Genomic DNA, 17,817 nt, shown 5'->3' on the forward strand with positions numbered 1-17,817 from the left:
TAGTAATTTAAAACACAGAACCACATATTTTCTACCTCCTAAAATAAGAAAAATCCTTCAAGTTGTTTTTAAAATATGAACAAAAACAAATCCATTGGATTGCTTTTAAAAAATAAATACACAGTCTCTCCCCTACAACTTGGTATGCTAAACAGGGAAGATGCTCGTCAGCATTGTTGAGAAATACAGTTCCAAATGAGTAGGCTAATAACATTTATGTCAATATCAACTCTAAATGGTGTTGTACAGTCAGTTCAAATAAATTATGATTTTACCCTACATATGTCTGCCATAGTAAACCATTCTTTCTATTCTTTTGAACTAAGTACAGTAAAATTCTTTCACAAAATGATTTGAGATCAAGAAAACCACAGAAGGAAATATTTTCAGTGAAAAAAAGTTAATTTTTCCCAAGGAGTATGTAAAAAACAAATGTCTTTTAGGATATTAATGAGAAGAGGAATATGCCAATATTTCTGCTTTATTAACAGATTTTAAAAATTACAATGAGTCCTCAATTGACCTCAATGGACAAATCTTTTGAAAACAGAAATAAAATTTTAGTTAAATCAATCTGGGTACAGAAGGAATCAGAGGTGAAGACATGTTCCTGCTGCAGTGGGAAGGAAAAGAGAGCAGGACTACAGCCTGCCCTTTTGGGGGAAATAGCTCCTAGGCCCTGGCCTCCAGGAGTTGGGAAAGGGGAAAACATTGCCTGGTCTTCCGAGTCTCTGGGCAAAAAGTCACTAAGTTGGAAAGAAATACCTCATATAGATGGGAATTCATATTTTAGAAGGCCTTCTGTAACCTTCTTATATTGTTTCAACTTTCCTAAGAAAACTTTTGATGATGTATATCATTTATTAATTCCTCTTCATAAAAAGATGTCTCAAGAATCTAAATAAATCTTAAAATTTTTTGAAATCTATTTTATGTAAAAATATTACACAGAAAATAATTTCTTTTAAGTCACTAAGGAGGATATTTCTTTTAGTGACCTAAAATAAATTTTTTTGAGTATAACGCTCATCAAAAACAACTATGTACACAAAACAGAAGGAAAATCTTTCAGCACATTACAAGTCATGCTATAAACATAGGCCTCAGAAAGGAAAAAGGTATAAAGGAATGAGAGAGGACATAAGAAAAGATGACAAAACCCTAAATCCATTTACTTCTTAACATTCAGAATTTAACACAGACCCATTACATTTGGAGATTCAAGTATGCTAAGATTTTTCAAGGACATATTTTGTCACTTAGTGCAAATACATTTGTAATTTTTAGGCATGGTCCACTCAAATAAGAAGTACAAAACTCACCCTACTAAACAGTATGAATTGCAATATGGAGAGTTTATTTTTTCTCTAATATGGTAATCAGTACATCATCAAGAACATTCCCTAAACCTATTAATGCTATAAAAATGAGGTTACTGAACATAAACTAAATTTTTCCAACTATCAAGAATATTCCCTAAACCTATTAATGCTATAAAAAATGAGGTTATTGAACATAAACTAAACTTCTCCATTAATATGCTAAAATATACTTTTAAAAAACCACACACATTGATTTTCCTATGCTAATTTACTTTGGGCATACATCCAGATTAAATTTCAGAACTGATCATCTAATCAAATAGTAATCCAAAAAAAATCAACTGGCAGAATCTTTTTTTGAATGTCTGGATTGTCAAATTTTCTGATCTATTCTTTATAAAGGGAAAACTCTTGCATGTTTTGATTTAGTCCTTACCATTTTTGTAAAATGAGGGTCTCTTATGCAAAAGAGGGTCTCTTATGAGATTATTCAAAAGCCCTTGTATTCATTTGGTAAGAGAGCAAATTTTAATAATTAAACTTATTCTTTCTTTTGTTTTTTACAAAAATGCTCTATTGGTAACAAGTTATTTATGTTGTAAATGAAGTTAATTAGTAATTTAGAGATAATTCACGAAATTAATAGATTATTATTATTTTCTGCAATAGTCATTCTGAATTATTGGCTTACTGAAATTCTTACCTAACAACTATTTACAAAATAATTTACAAATTTTTAAACATATATTTGTTATCGAGTAATAAAGTCATCAAAAATTACTGAAAATAATTCTTTAAAAAATGTACTTTGCAGCTGGGCATGGTGGCTCACACCTGTAATCCCAGTACTTTGGGAGGCTAAGGCGGGTGGATTGCCTAAGGTCAAGAGATCGAGACCATCCTAGCCAACATGGTGAAACCCCATCTCTACTAAAAATACAAAAATTAGCTGGGCGTGGTGGTGTGCGCCAGTAGTCCCAACTATTTGGGAGGTTGAGGCAGGAGAATTACTTGAAACCGAGAGGCAGAGATTGCAATGAGCCGAGATCACTGCACTCTAGCCTGGTGACAGAGGGAGACTCCATCTCAAAAAAAAAAAAAAAAAAAAAGAAAGAAAGAAATTTACTTTGCATGTAAAGTACATTAATTTAGTAGTACTATTTTACAGTAGATGTCATTATATTTTAATAAGCTTCTCAAAACAGAAAACTTGTACCCACTACAGTTTTTTACACAAGGTGGCTTAACAAATATTAACTTGGCTCCCCAGCAATAAACTCAGTCTTCAGGGGTCAAGTCATTGCCTTCTGAATTCAAATTTATCCAACAAAATAACACTTTTATATGATCATATATAACATTCTGTAAGACAAATTCTGCTTAAAAAGTTGAATAATCTGAATCACTGAAACAACAAATGTTATTTTAAATATAATGTGAAAGTCATAGAGGAATCTATACTGTTTGTGAAGTATATGCATATATATACTTCAATTATTATAAACAAAAAATTTAATACTAAAGGAAAGTGGTAACATTACCTTATACATTCTTACCAATTCATCGTAGGGCATTATAAAAGTTATAAAAGTAATTGGTTAATTTCTTTTCCTTTTCTGCTTCTATTTCAATAACAGCATCTGAATTTCATGACAAAACCTGATGAGAAACCACATTATACTTAAGAAATGATTCCAAAGTAAACCCAAAGACTAAATAAAACAAAACTACTTTCACAGAACTTTTGACGAATTAGTCCAAAAAGCATTTTGGCTTTAGGGACTTGTAAGCTTTTCTGTAATAACAAGAAACTAGACCCCTTTCTGGGATGATCATTTCCCCCATCTAATATTTTCAAGTATCACTAGGAAAAACAGCACAATTCAACTTGCAGTACATAAACACCAATTCAACTTCCTTGTCATAGCTTTGTAAGGTAGATCAGCAGGTAAATAGCAAGTATCATCTTCATTCTGCAAATGAAGGTACAATGAAGCTCTTAAAGCACCGAAAAGCTACATGATTTAGCCAAGGTATTCAATGAGTCAGTCACGAAATTACAAACCCAGCATCAAATTATCTCTGCCCCTGGCATATTGCTCTCTGACCACACTTCACATTAAAAGACTGTATGTATGTGTCCTCATGTGTAGTCTATAAGGCCTTCAATTCAGAGTGAGTCTATCCACCGATAATTATTTTTTAAGGGATCTAATCTCAAAGATCATAAAAACTCAAAGATCAAAATTTTCAGATAATGAGAATTACGCTCTATTCCTTTCAATATCTGTATAGACCTATGCTTTTTCAAAAACTTACATGATAATATTTATTAAAGAGAAAAATAAAAAGTTTAAATTTATGTCTTGGAGGAAGATTAACTTCAAGTTAGAGGAACCATATAATTCATTTTCAAACTGGGATACTTTAGGGTGAAACTGAGCACTAGTAATAAACAGGATACTAGGTGTTACACTGAGACTGTATTAGGCAAGCTGAAGTATGGTCACCTAATGTAGCATGGATTCAGTAAGAGTTGCAAATATTCTAGGAACATAAGAAACTCTCTGCAAGCATGCTGTAATCAAACATGTTCACTTTGCAATAAAACACTAGTGCTTTAAAATATAATACATAAATTTAGCTTAAACACAAAGGTTAAAAAACAATCTATTTAATAAGAATGTTTAACCAACAAGTTATTACACATTTCCATTCTAATATAGTTTTGTTTTGTATAAACCACAAATTAAGTATCAGTAATAATGGTAAATGGATTCACTTTTTACCTCAAAAAGTATAAACAGGTACCTTTAAATATTAAAGAATTTTGTTGGACTCTTTGACTACTAAAAAAGAAAAGCTATTTTCCATTGATGCCTAGAATTTATCCTTGAATGGCAAGATTTAAATCAATATGTTAAATGATAAATGTGAACATAGCTTTCTGAAATGAAAACTTTTTATAAAGCAATACCAGAAGCATAAAAAAATCCAGTTACTACAAAGACTGAAGGAATGCTATATCACCTGATTACGGTATACATGCTAAATACACAAACACTTATCAGTTGAAGTATAATCTTAATCTTATACATGCAAAAATCCCCCACTAATTTGCAAACAGATTTGAGAAAGTACTTTTTACATTCAGTTATGTCTAGTAAGTCTTGTTTTTAAGACATGAGTTTTACGAATACAGTTATTATCTAAGATCTCCACTCACTTACATTTCTTTGGGAAATACAAGTTGAATATAGTTTTTAGAAATAACAAAAAGGTAACAATAAAACTGTATAATATTATTTAGTATGACTTATGGCTTCCTTGAATCTTTAACTCTCCTGAAAAAAAAATTAATCTGAAACAAACTGAACTGCATGTTCTTAACATATGTTGAGCTTTTAAACAATTCTTCCACTGTAACTGTGCTTCTAAGGCAGATGCTTAGGAAATGATATGTAATAAATCTTGTTGGGAAAGATGATACTGTATTCAATGAACATTAAACTATTATTCCTAAGATATAATTAATTCTCAGTGCCTTTTTTGTTATCTTGACACTTTTTACTGAGCGTATAGAGGAAATTCTAGGGTACACAGATGTTCTTCAAGACCGATCTGATGTGTTGACCTTGGTTAGTGGCCCCACAAACTTTTTCAGACTTTAAACATCATTAAATATGTCACTGCGAGACATTGAGAGATATCGTCCACCAGGCTGATACCTAAAAGGTGAACATAAATAAACAATCTGAAGGGTCAAAAATAATAAAGGAGGAGACAAAAACAAGAATACATTAAAAGGTAGTGGCCACATAATTTGTAAGCACTGTAAAATCTAGTCAGTAGCTGAAAGCAGAAACTTACCCTCCAAGTACATTATCCAAAAGGACTTAATTATAAATAAACCACCAACTGTTTTAGAGCCTAGAATATATGCATGACAGAGTGAGAGATGTAAAAAGAACGGGCGGGGATGTAAGACACATCTGGGAGATTAATCAATTTAATAACCACTCTCAATTGTTGCATATAAATATAACCTAGGTTTTTACTGCATATAGGCAATACTATAGTAAACATTTTCATGCACATGATATTTTGCTTTTATTTAATTATGTCCTCATAGCACAATGGCTGAAAGTATAGACTCTATAGCCAGAGTACTGGGGTTTGAATGCCTGACTTGCCATTTACAAGTTGTGTGACTCTAGGCAGTTTACTGAGCCTCTCTGGATTTAAATCCAATTGAATTTGCAACCATGCAATTACAATATTTTTGTTAAAGAGCTTAGAATAGTTCTGGCATCTAGACACTGCAATGTAGCAGTTACTAAATATAATAAATGTCACAAATGGCACAGTCAGAAATAGGCATATAAATATTGTCCCCATCCTTTGCTATATATTTCAATTATTCTTCTTTATTTATAATACCACTAGTATTGTGTGAAGATAACGATTTCACTTACCGCTACTGGATAATAATTTTTAAAATATAAAAGCATTAGAAAGTCTAAAAAGGTATCAAAAATTACTTAATACATTTTTTGTTATTAGAGAAAATGAACATTTTCATTTACTTATAACTTGTTTACTTTTACCTTTACTCACTTGTTTTCAACCTTGTCAATGAGTTATCAAAATTGCAGAGGAATGCTAGAGCTAAAATGTCACAGCCAGAACTTACCTTCCTGATTCAGATTCAAGAGGATCATCAGTGAATGTTTCTGCATTAAAATCCAAAGGTTCTGCATCTTGGAGAAGTTCTATCCGGTCCCTTTCAGTCCTGTTATTAGCCCTGGTATATTTGAATGCAGCTGCAAAGGAAGGAGGAAAAATGTCTACTTCCCTACTGTCTTTTAATTTATGGGTCACAGTCTATGGAGCTATAAAGAAAAAAACCAAAATTCCAAGGAATCTGAATTTTCATTGTGAAGACAAAGAACATAAGATAACTACATGTTTACTTAAAATCAGATTAAAATTATAAGCAGTATGATAGAATATAGCAAGGAAAAGCAGATACAGTGCAAACATTTCAATAACATAACTCAGAATTAACATTTATGGTATCACAATGGAGAAACTGTTCATTAACAAGTTGTTTGAGCTGGTTTTATAGTTAACTTCATTTCTTGTCTAGGACTTTAAGGTGTAATCAGCTCAAACTCTTAAAAAAAAAGGTGTTAGTCTTTTTACCATAAGGCAAGAGTATGGGTAGCACTAGCCAACAGAAATAGAATGCACGCCGACATTTAATTAGAAATTTTCTAGTAGCTATGTTAAAAAGTAAAAAGAAACAAAAGAAATTAATTTTAATATATTTAATTTAACACAATATATCCAAAAAATTATCATTTCAATATGATACAACTGCTCAATAGTTATACGTGGCTAATGATTATCATACCAGACAGCAGATATACAAAACTAACTCTACTTTCTCTATGTGGATGTCGATTTCTTTATAAACAAACCAAATTTTCACAATGTTGTCCAGGGGAGTCTAAGTAGCTTTACAATAGCTTTATGATACAGTTCTTTCTGAAAACTTAAGGCAAGCCAATTCTATCACATTTTTATATTTCTGTAAGCTTGGACTTTGTCCTAAATGCAAGTCTCTTCATCTTTTCTCTCACTCATTCAGCAAACTGCAATTGCCCAATACATGCAAGATTCTCTCTAATTTATCATCCTATAGCTTTGTGACTCCTCTTCTCCTAAGCAGTGCCAGAGCTTTCCATTCTGTAAACTTCTTTCCACTCTATGGTAAGCAAGTATCCAAATCCCTTTAAGGAATCCTCACTATTTCCTAGGTTTAACTAAAGCTTTAGTTCTTTCCTATTTATTCTACCCTGAAGTCCTTCAAATAAATCTTTTTCTTGTCATCTCCAGGACCACTGCCTTATTTTAGACCCTAATCATTTCTTGACTGCATCACCAAAACAGTCTCTTACATGGTTTCTACGTCTCACTTCTCTAAAAATTATGCTTTACACTGCCATCAAATTCATCTTTCTAAACCAAGTATCTTATCATGCTTCCTCCCAGATTGAAGTCTTACCATTAGGTCAAAATCCAAACTTTTTTTTTGAGATAGTCTTGCTCTGTCACCCAGTCTGGAGTGCAGTGACGCAATCTCGGCTTACTGCAACCTCTGCCTCCTGGGTTCAAGAGATTCTCCTGTCTCAGCCTCCTGAGTAGCTGGGATTACAGGTGCCTGCTACCATGCCCAGCTACTTTTAGTATTTTTACTAGAGATGGGGTTTCACCATGTTGCCCAGGCTGTTCTCAAACTCCTGACCTCAGGTGATCCACCCACCTCAGCCTCACAGGCATGAGCCACCATGCCTGGCCCCAAAACCAAATTTTGGAGCACGACAATATCTGTTCCCCAACTACCTCTGTGGCCTCCTCTCTTGTTAGCCTCCTGATGCTTAGGCTTTAGTTGCAGAGAAAAACATACATTTTCCCAAAGGTTCTCTTATGACACAGCGTCCTGTACTTAGTCTCCCTTCTAATTAAAATACCCTTCACCTGGCTAAGTACTATTCATTCCTAAATACTCAGCTAAGCATATCCTTATTACAGAAATATTTCTTCATTATAAAAACTCTTTCCTAAGATAAGCCCTCTTTTTCCATTCCCCAAGCTGAATTCCTTCTGCATCAGGTGTGCATCCTTCTATCAGAGCTGTCATGAGAAGTCTACATGATAAAATGATAAAATATTTTTATCATTTCTATTTATCTCTTTTGTATAGTTTCCATCTCTCTGGTGAAATTCCCCCCATCTGTTCATGCACATTGTCCGAGCTTTCCATCAGATTATGTAACATACTAATTGGTTATTTTAAAGTCACTGCACTGTCTGATAATTTCAACATTTGAGCCACCTCTGGGTCTGGTATGTTCACAATTTTACATTTTGAAAATGGCTCATATTATCTTACTTTTTTGTATTTCTCATAATTTTGGGTTAAAAGCCATACATTATGTGTAAAGAAAGAAAAAAATGTAGAGAAATCAAAATTTTATGCCCAAATTGGGCACACCTCTTCTATTAGATCATCACTGTTGAGAACTGATATAGTTGATCCGAGTTTGGACTTGGTTATTCCTTTAGTTTCTTTAAGTCCCCACAGACTTCACATTTCTCTAGTGATGAAATGCTTTGACCTTGTACTTAGTAGGGCCTCAAGTGTCAGATGGTTTCTCTCAGTATTCTTTTTCCACTCTCAGATTTCAGTAGTCCTTGCATGGATATTCCACAGAGAGAATCTTCTCCATGTTTCTATTCCTCATCCATTAGCTGAGTGGGAGAGGGTACTCAGTTTTTCCTCCCCCAACCTCAGTCTCAAATTCTGTGCACTAAAGCCTCACTGGTGGGGCTCTTTCAGCAATCTTACATCTCTCCCAAAAACAACCTCCTCCTTCAACTCAGCTCAAGGTCCTAGGCAAAAACTGGTTTCTTGGTAACTCCTAAATAGCTTCTGCCTCATGTCAGTGTGGGATCAGTGATACAGGAAGGTTTCCTAACCCCCCTGATGGCAGATGACTTCTGTCCGTTATCAGTCCCTCACTCAGTTATGACATCCTGAGGACAAGAAATATACCTTCTTTATATTGCTGTATACCTGGGAATATGCCTAACTTATATGAGTCAGTCAATAAATTATTATAAAAATGATCGAATAACCTACACCTACTAATAGGAAAGAAAAAAATCAAGGTAAATGGTAGAAATAAACACCTGCCTAGAAAATACCTGGGATGAGTGCTTACATTATGTAGGGTCAGTATACTTACAACTATTCATTTGATGCCCCAGTTTCTCCTTTCCCTGCCAGAGTACATATTTGAACTTCCCTTCCTTCTATATATTAAGAAATATTTAAAAAAAAAAAAGTCACTGCAAATACACATTTATAATTCTACAAAGGCATTTCTGGATAAGTTTTCTAACACTCAATCTCTATGCAAGCAAGCAAAAGAAAACACTTTCCAAGTGAACTAGAAGATAAACGACTTACACCGGTTGGTATTAACATCTGAGAAGTTTGACTCTTTTGGGTCAGTATGAATATTTCTGTTCCTAGTAGAATCTTCTCTATTGTGTCCATAACGTTCTTTCCATTCCTAGAAAAGAAACACAAGTAAATATATAACAAGAGAACAGAAAATAATTCATTAATGTCAAGAGATGACATATGCAATGTAATATAACTTAATTATTTTCATCAGAAATTCATTAGTAATCAATATAATTATCCTAGCATCTTTAAAAATCATAGGTCAATGTTTTCATTTTTCCATGATTTATTGAAGTCACAGTCTCTATAAACTTTAACTTTTACAAATGACATAGAGACATTCTGCTAACTTTGATTGTTACTCATCTATCTAAAATGTAAAACAATATTACTATGACAAGTTTGCCTTGACCATACAAGTTATGAGAACCCATAATGACTAATAGATGTTAACAAAATTTTCTTTCACTCAAATAAACTACAAGTATTAAAGAGCTAAAACATCAACAGCTAAAGTTGTATACAAACATAGTCTATGACTCACATGGCATTATGAGTTATCCTAAATGCAGTAAAACCATATTAACTGGATTCTACTCATTAAATTCTTAGAATTGAAAGGGACATCAGATGTCACCTAAGGCAAGTTTCCATGCAGTGCGGGGTCTCATTCTAAAACCTGCTTGCCAGATGCTTTTTGGCTCTCTGACTAGACAGCATGTAATTTTCCATGTCTGAGAAGCCTACTGCAATTCTGGTAAATTGCATAACTTAGAAATTCTCACAGAGAGGAGAAATCTATCTCTAGTAACTTCTACTCTTTGGTTCTAGTTCTGCCTTCTAAAATAAAGAAGATACATATATACGAAGATACACAAAGACAACTATAAAGTTTCCTGTTAGTCTTTGACAGTATATACACCCATTTGTTAAAAATGCGTGGTAATTATAATTAGATTTTACTCATGTTTTGCCTTTTCACTTTCTAGGTTAGTTTATCTCAGAAAATGGAGGCTTAAAGAAAAATTAAGGAGGAATAAAATTAATGTCACATCATCAAAAAAGAGAAACAATTTTAAAGCAATCAAAGCCACTTTAACAGCAAGAATATATGTATTTATTTATTTATTCATTCAACAAATATTCATTGAGCAGCTACTTTAGGCAAGAAGCGCTCAATGCTAAATAGGAAGTAATTTATTACTAATGACTTTTAGAACAGGTCTGTCAGGATACTTAGTGTGTACACCTGAAAGTATTAAAATTCCCTTTCTTTAAAAATATATATTTTAACATTTTCCCACTTTTTTTGTCTTTAGCTAATTATTCCAAATTAATAATATTCTTAAGGAACTTTACTTCAAATTAATCTTCAGATTACAGAAAATTATTACTGTACTTACTCTTCTTCGATTTTCACCTTCTTCTTGCCTTTGTCTTTTTCTCTTCTCTAAACACAGAAAAATAGTGTCAAATATGGCATAACATGGTTTAATCAGACATAGTGTAACTGAACTAAAGATATCGAACTATGTGATATTTATTTTAAATTACCACAAAATCAAATGTTATAGGTTCTTGCTGGAAAGAATTTTGAGAAGTTACCTCAAAATATATTCACTATTCACTCAATAAATAGTGAATGCCTTCTCTATTTTTGTTGGAGATGGCCCTGTGGTCTCTGTTTAAATAACTTTAGGGAAGAAAGAGTTCTTTCTCACAGTGAAATTTGTTTCTCTGTAAATCATATTCTCTTTTATTCCTGTCTTCTAAGTTAAGTTCATACTTCTTTTCTTTCTGTATGAGTCTCTTTCTATGTTACTCTCTTTAGGTTACAGACATGATGTTTTTCACTTTTTTCCCATAGGATACACTCTACAGACTCATAATTTTAGCTGTCCTTCTCTAAATACTTTCTAATTTATCAGTCTTATTCTTTAAAATCTTACCTAGGACTTGATGTGCTATGTCATATGAGGTCTAACAGGAGAACATGTGAAGGCTAAACTAGATTATTTTGGAGCTGTAATACATTTTGGCTTACATTCAACTCATAATCACACAAAAGCCCCAGACTCAAGTAGGGAGAATGTCTAAGAACCAATGTCCCAAAAGTCAAGATTTTTTTCCTTCCATGGTACCATCACTTTGAACATCCACAAATTTAATACACTCAGTTTTGTGATTTGATTCTACTAGAGTGCCATGTATTCTAACAGGCTGTTAATGATCATCACATTCTAAAAAAGTAGGCTTTGCCTGAATGATCTTCTATGCAGTACCAAACTGATGATTCTTTAAATTAATGAGTTTTATAGTTGTACAGAACTTGGCAAATATGTTTCAAGGTAAACATGAAAATGATTCCAAGACCATACAAGGGTGTTATCTAGCTGCAAACACACTAATATTTAAGCTTCAGAATTTCTTTGTTTTTTTGAGATGGGAGTTTTGCTTTTGTCGCCCAGGCTGGAGTGCAATGGCACGATCTCGGCTCACCTCAACCTCCACCTCTGGGTTCAAGCAATTCTCCTGCCTCAGCCTCCCCAGTAGCTGGGATTACAGGCATGTACCACCACGCCTGGCTAATTTTGTATTTTTAGTATAGACGGGGTGTCTCCATGTTGGTCAGGCTGGTCTCAAACTCAGACCTCAGGTGGTCCACCTACCTCAGCCTCCCAAAGTGCTGGGATTACAGGTGTGAGCCACCAGGCCCAGCCTTAAGTTTCTAATTTCTTAAAGACAGATAAAACAATTATTTATGTTTACAAATTATTTTTGCTAGGAAGGCTACATGTACATTTTTAGCTAAAAATTTGCATTAGTTTATAATTTTTTAGGATAGAGTACAAATTATTCACAAACTATACAAATATTAATTTTGTATTTTGAGCTTAGCATTTAGTATTTTCCCTTCATTTATTTTAAAAGACAAATCTTACCTTTTCTGATTAATTCTTTTCCTTCATTAACTAAGTCTGATGTCATATCATCATCTCCCATAAACTGCTGGAAACCAAGCAGATTCAAACAACGGGTTCCCAAACTAATAAAAGCAGATTTTTTAAAAAGACAAGCATTATTTCACATTGTAAGTATTTAGATGAATTATTCTTTAGCATTGTCACTCCCAAAGAAGACTATGCTTCGTTACCTGTTATCATATAGTTATCTATAGTCACATCTGACATGCTTCAGGAAGTACCACTTATCTCCCTTTCTAAGAAGCATATGCCTTGTACTTCACTGATTAGGGTATGCACTATATTCAGGTTTCTTATAGATGTCAATTAAGTTATCAGCATACCTTCAGAAGATAATTATACCAAGATACTAAAATGGTAACTATAATACTGTAAGAGCAACTTTTTTCCTCTGATCTAGTTAACCATTTAAATAGCTTTTATATACTATAAATTGATTACTATATCTTATCTGAAGACTACTACATTGTATCTTATTTGCTATTTACTTTAAATTTGATTGTTGTACAAGACAATCATACTGAAAATATGGAACATAAGGAAGGAAATGATAGGTGAATAGGCATGATTAATATTTGTTAAGATCCAACTATACATCAGACAATTTACAGATGCCTTATTTAATTTTTACTATCATTCTAAGAGATAAATATCACTTTACAGATGAGAAAATAGGTCTAAGTGGTTAAATAAATACTTTGCTAAAGATTACTTAATAAATGACATATCTTATCCCAGCCAAAACAAAAATCAAGCAGCTTTTTAAAACTATATTAGTTCTCAAATTTTTTCAATGATGTACTTCTACATAGAGGGAGGCAAAGGGAGGAAGAGAAAGTGGTGAAGGAGAGAGAGAGAGAGAGACAAAGGAAAAACAGAAAAGCAATTTAGAAAAAGTGAAGATCTCCATTCCATTTTGCAGTCAAAATGTGTAAATATTTAGCTAATCCATAATATATCTACTTGTTTCATTCATATAAAAATGTTTTTTATGTATTACCATTGGGTAAAATTGGGGTTTTGTAGATGATCATGTTAATTCTCTGACTTCAAACATTTCCTTACCATCTTCATATCCTTATGGGAGTACTAAACTCCCAGATGAGAAGCTCAGAATTAGATCACCCTCTCTGGGAAGGTTTTATCTTTGTCTAAAGTGGCAGGAAACAACATTATACTCTCTAAGCAGGTAAGTCTGGATATTCACTTTGGGTGTGGCTGTATTGCTAATAGTGTGGAAATCAGTCTAATTATGGCAGCATTTCAAATGAAAATGAACTTATAAAATCAACCTATCATTGAGATGTCAGTAAGGCATTCTTTCATGTATTTCTATAACAGAACATCTATTTTGTGAGTTAATCTGAAAATTAAAGAATACAATCCTTTTTTCTCTTAAAGATAAAATAGAACTCAGTTTATCCAATTAACTCTAGACACTTTTAATGATATTTAAGTTTAACAATTTTCCTTTCAGACATAGTGATTCCTTATAGCTAAGATTTTATAGTCGACAGAGCACTATTCTACCCCATATCACTTGATCTATATAACCATCTAATAAGGTAAGAAGAAATGCTAATCTTGCCAACATAACTGCTAACATTAAAAAATCATTTTACATAGGCCGGGCGCAGTGGCTCACGCCTATAATCCCAGCACTTTGGGAGGCCAAAACGGGTGGATCACGAGGTCAAGAGATCGAGACCATCCTGGTCAACATGGTGAAACCCCGTCTCTACTAAAAATACAAAAAAATTAGCTGGTCATGGTGGCACATGCCTGTAGTCTCAGCTACTCGGGAGGCTGAGGCAGAATTGTTTGAACCCAGGAGACGGAGGCTGCAGTGAGCCGAGATCGCGCCATTGCACTCCAGCCTGGGTAACAAGAGTGAAGTTCCGTCTCAAAAAAAAAGAATCATTTTACATTACAAGTTCTTAATGTTCTAGTTTATAAACTTTTCAAATGAGTAAGCATGTAATAAAAACTTAGTTCCAGACACACAAAGTATGACTAATCTCTTCTAATACATCGTTTTCACACTGTAGATTTGTTACTGTCTTCTCCATCTTAAAGAAAACATTCAAAATATTAGATTTGATATTATTGATCACTTCATATTAAAAGTATTATTTGAAGTTATAATCTTTTAGTTATTTTAAAGGAAGTAAAATATATTTTTAAAAATGCAATAGAGAATTTATTTTAAACAATATTTGTTTACTCATTACCCTAATGTTAGTAGATATTATCTGTAACAACCATAAAATAATATTGGAAGTTTTTTTTTTTTTTTAGACTGAGTCTCACTCTGTCTCCCAGGCTGGAGTGCAGTGGTGTGATCTCAGGCACTGCAACCTCCGCCTCCTGGGTTTTCAAGCAATTCTCCTGCCTCAGCCTCCTTAGTAGCTGGGATTACAGGCATATGCCACCACACCCAGCTAGCTATTGTATTTTTAGTAGTGACAGAGTTTCACCATGTTGGTCAGGCTGGTCTCAAACTCTGACCTCGTGCTCCATCTGCATCGGCCTCCCAAAGTTCTGGGATTACAGGTGTGAGCCACCGCACCCAGCCCCTATCGGAAGGTTTAAATAAAGTAGGTAGATGAAATTCATTTTCTCAGAAGAGTAAGCAATGAACATTTTTAAGTGTTTTTTGAAAAAGTGGCGTTTTGGGTATGTTATGGAGCACTTAAGCAATGAAAGAGGGCAGACAGAGTACAGGATGAGGAAACTTGACATGTGAAAAGTAGGAAAGACAGATGCTAGAAGTCAAATACACCAATCCTTTAACCCCATGTGAATCTCAACCCTGCCTAGATTCTACCATTCATTCTAATTCCATGAAAAGAGCATCCCATGTACTTTCTGACACAGGAGAAAATTTCTCCTCTAGTTTTAATGTACAACTTGATTACAGTTGCTCCTCACCCGACCCTTTGTGCTGGCCATGGGCTGAAGCATCTAGACAGTCCGCAATAATTATGGGAAAGCTCTAAGGCTATATATCATTAGAAAGAAGCTGGACATAAGGGTGCTTTGCAGGCTAGCTGTCAATGTCAAAAGCCAGGGCTTAGAGTTAACGTTCTGAAATTAATCCTATCATTTTTTAGCCTAAATAGAATAATGCTAAAATAAAATTATTTATTGTAATAGAATAATAATTCTATCTCTTTTTTCTTTCTTTAAAATTTTTAGAGGGAGAATCTGACCTGATCACTCAGTAGTCTCTTCAAACTATCCCCAGCTTCTCCAAAGCCACAATAAAACAAACTGAAACTCCATCAGTAAATACTTAAAAGAACTTTAAAGAGAAAGGATATCCAGATTTAAGAGCAAAAGAAAAAATAATACATTTCTTACCTAAAATAAGTAGCAATGCAGAGAATTACCACCAACATAGGATAATATATATAGAATCCATCTGCAATAAAGGATAAAACTTTCATGGAACCCATAATCTGAAGAGCAAGAAAAAAGTAAGTTAAATTGGAATAGTTCTATAATTTCCATTCCTTTCCATCATTAGAAAATTTGGCCAAAACCAGTTATATCAACCCATTTGAACCTTTTAAAAAGTAGAAACAAAGAAGTAAATGAACTAATTTTTTTTAAAATTAATGTAATTATTACTTAAAATTATCACATACATTGACTATAAATATAAAGTTAATGTTAGTATACGTAAGTTCTTTTGATACTGCTCAGCTAGACAACCTATAAGAACCAAAACACATTTATGTAATAAAAGAAGCAAAATCACATTCATCTAGTCAATAGTAATATATATACAATCTTTAAGAGAAAGTTTTCCCAGTAATGCTAAAAAACTTTTCTGCTAGCATTAAAAGAAATTTCACAATAACAGCATCTCATATAGAAAGTGAACCTAAGGAATTAGTTTTGTGACCATACTTACAGATGTATAAGCAGTTGGCTGAGTATTCTTGTGAGAGATGGATGAATCCATATGGGTCAAACCCAAGAAATTAAGACATAAAGGAGGTGTCAAACGGCAAAATAGCCTGCAATAAACATTTACAAATAGGTATATAAAAAGTAAAACAGTAAAATATATTTTATTTATACTGAGGTGTATTAAAAACATTTCCAATAATTATATATAAAATTTCCAACTATTTGTTTTTTAAATATATATATATATATATATATATCTCCCACGACTAAACCATCCATAAAATGCATCTCCCAGCATGACAAGGACAGTAACATCCTCAAGGTGAATTGTATTCAGTACATAAAAGAACTGAAGTTGTATCAACACATGTCATTCTGACAAGTACAGATACAGAGTTGTTCAATTCTGTCCAAATAAAAAGAATGCCTTACATACCCACAGACTTGGAGAATTGGGGCTGAAGAGAATAAAGTGTGGATATGTATAGGGATTCACTCAGGATAGTAGCAAAAATTTTAAAGGAAAATATTAGAGAAAGTTATAGAATATAGTCACAAACCTTCTTGGAAGGCCAAGAAATTTGCATAGTTTCAGTAGAAGTTTCAGCTGAATGCAGCCTAAATCCCCTTTACATTTAGTTAATAAGAAAAGCAAATAGCTAGGGTATGTAGAGGAGTTTATCTGAATAACTTGTTTACTCATGTGGTCTTAAAACTAACCTTTGAGCTGGATGGCCCTCTCGGGGGGAGGTCGACCAGGGATATCACCCACTAACAGTGTTTGCTTTGGATATTGGAACCTGTCCTTTAATCTTCAACCTCTACTGGTGTTGACTCAAGCCTTTGTTAATTAAACTTTACTGAATAAATGCGAGTCTCATGACTAAAACACCAAAAGCAATGGCAACAAAAGCCAAGATAGACAAATGGGATCTAATTAAACTTCAGAGCTTCTGAACAGCAAAAGAAACAATCATTAGAGTGAACTGCCAACCAACAGAATGGGAAAAAATTTTGCAATCTACCCATCTGACAAAGGGCTAATATCCGGAATCTACGAAGAACTAAAACAGGTTTACAAGAAAAAAACAAACAAACCCATTCAAAAATGGGCAAAGGATATGAATAGACACTTCTCAAAAGAAGACATATATGAGGCCAACAAATATATGAAAAAATGCTCATCATCACTGGTCATTAGAGAAATGCAAACCAAAACAACATTGAGGTATCATCTCATGCCAGTTAGAATAGCGATCATTAAAAAATCTGGAGACAACAGATGCTGGAGAGGATGTGGAGAAATAGGAGCACTCTTAAGACTGTTGGTGGGAGTGTAAATTAGTTCAACCATTGTGGAAGACAGTGTGGCAAGTCCTCAAGGAGCTAGAAATAGAAATTCTGTTTGACCCAGCAATCCCATTACTGGGTGTATACCCAAAAGATTATAAGTCATTCTATTATAAAGACACATGCACATGTATGTTCATTGCGGCACTGTGTACAATAGCAAAGACCTCGAACCAACCCAAATGCCCATCAATGATAGACTGGA

General features: G+C 33.5%; 1 protein-coding gene across 4 annotated transcripts in view; it reads right to left on the minus strand.

Moving 5' to 3' along the window:
* Positions 1–1,336: 1,336 nt before the first annotated feature.
* LMBRD2 (LMBR1 domain containing 2) overlaps positions 1,337–17,817 on the minus strand; it is a 50,169-nt gene continuing 33,688 nt past the window's right edge. For 2 of the 4 annotated variants that reach the window (XM_064375926.1, XM_012459980.2), the window contains 7 exons: positions 16,264–16,369; positions 15,708–15,805; positions 12,303–12,406; positions 10,764–10,810; positions 9,361–9,466; positions 6,016–6,145; positions 1,337–5,050 (listed from right to left, as the gene is read on the minus strand). In XM_064375926.1, coding sequence (XP_064231996.1) covers positions 4,990–5,050; positions 6,016–6,145; positions 9,361–9,466; positions 10,764–10,810; positions 12,303–12,406; positions 15,708–15,805; positions 16,264–16,369 — 652 coding nt within the window. In that variant the 3' untranslated portion in view covers positions 1,337–4,989. The remainder of the gene's footprint in view (positions 5,051–6,015; positions 6,146–9,360; positions 9,467–10,763; positions 10,811–12,302; positions 12,407–15,707; positions 15,806–16,263; positions 16,370–17,817) is intronic. The other 2 variants (XM_012459982.3, XM_012459981.3) reach the window with 2 other exon arrangements.

The sequence above is a fragment of the Aotus nancymaae genome, unplaced genomic scaffold (genome assembly GCF_030222135.1).
Source record: "Aotus nancymaae isolate 86718 unplaced genomic scaffold, 86718_ANA_hifiasm-v0.15.2.pri h1tg000014l, whole genome shotgun sequence".
Taxonomy (NCBI): domain Eukaryota; kingdom Metazoa; phylum Chordata; class Mammalia; order Primates; family Aotidae; genus Aotus; species Aotus nancymaae.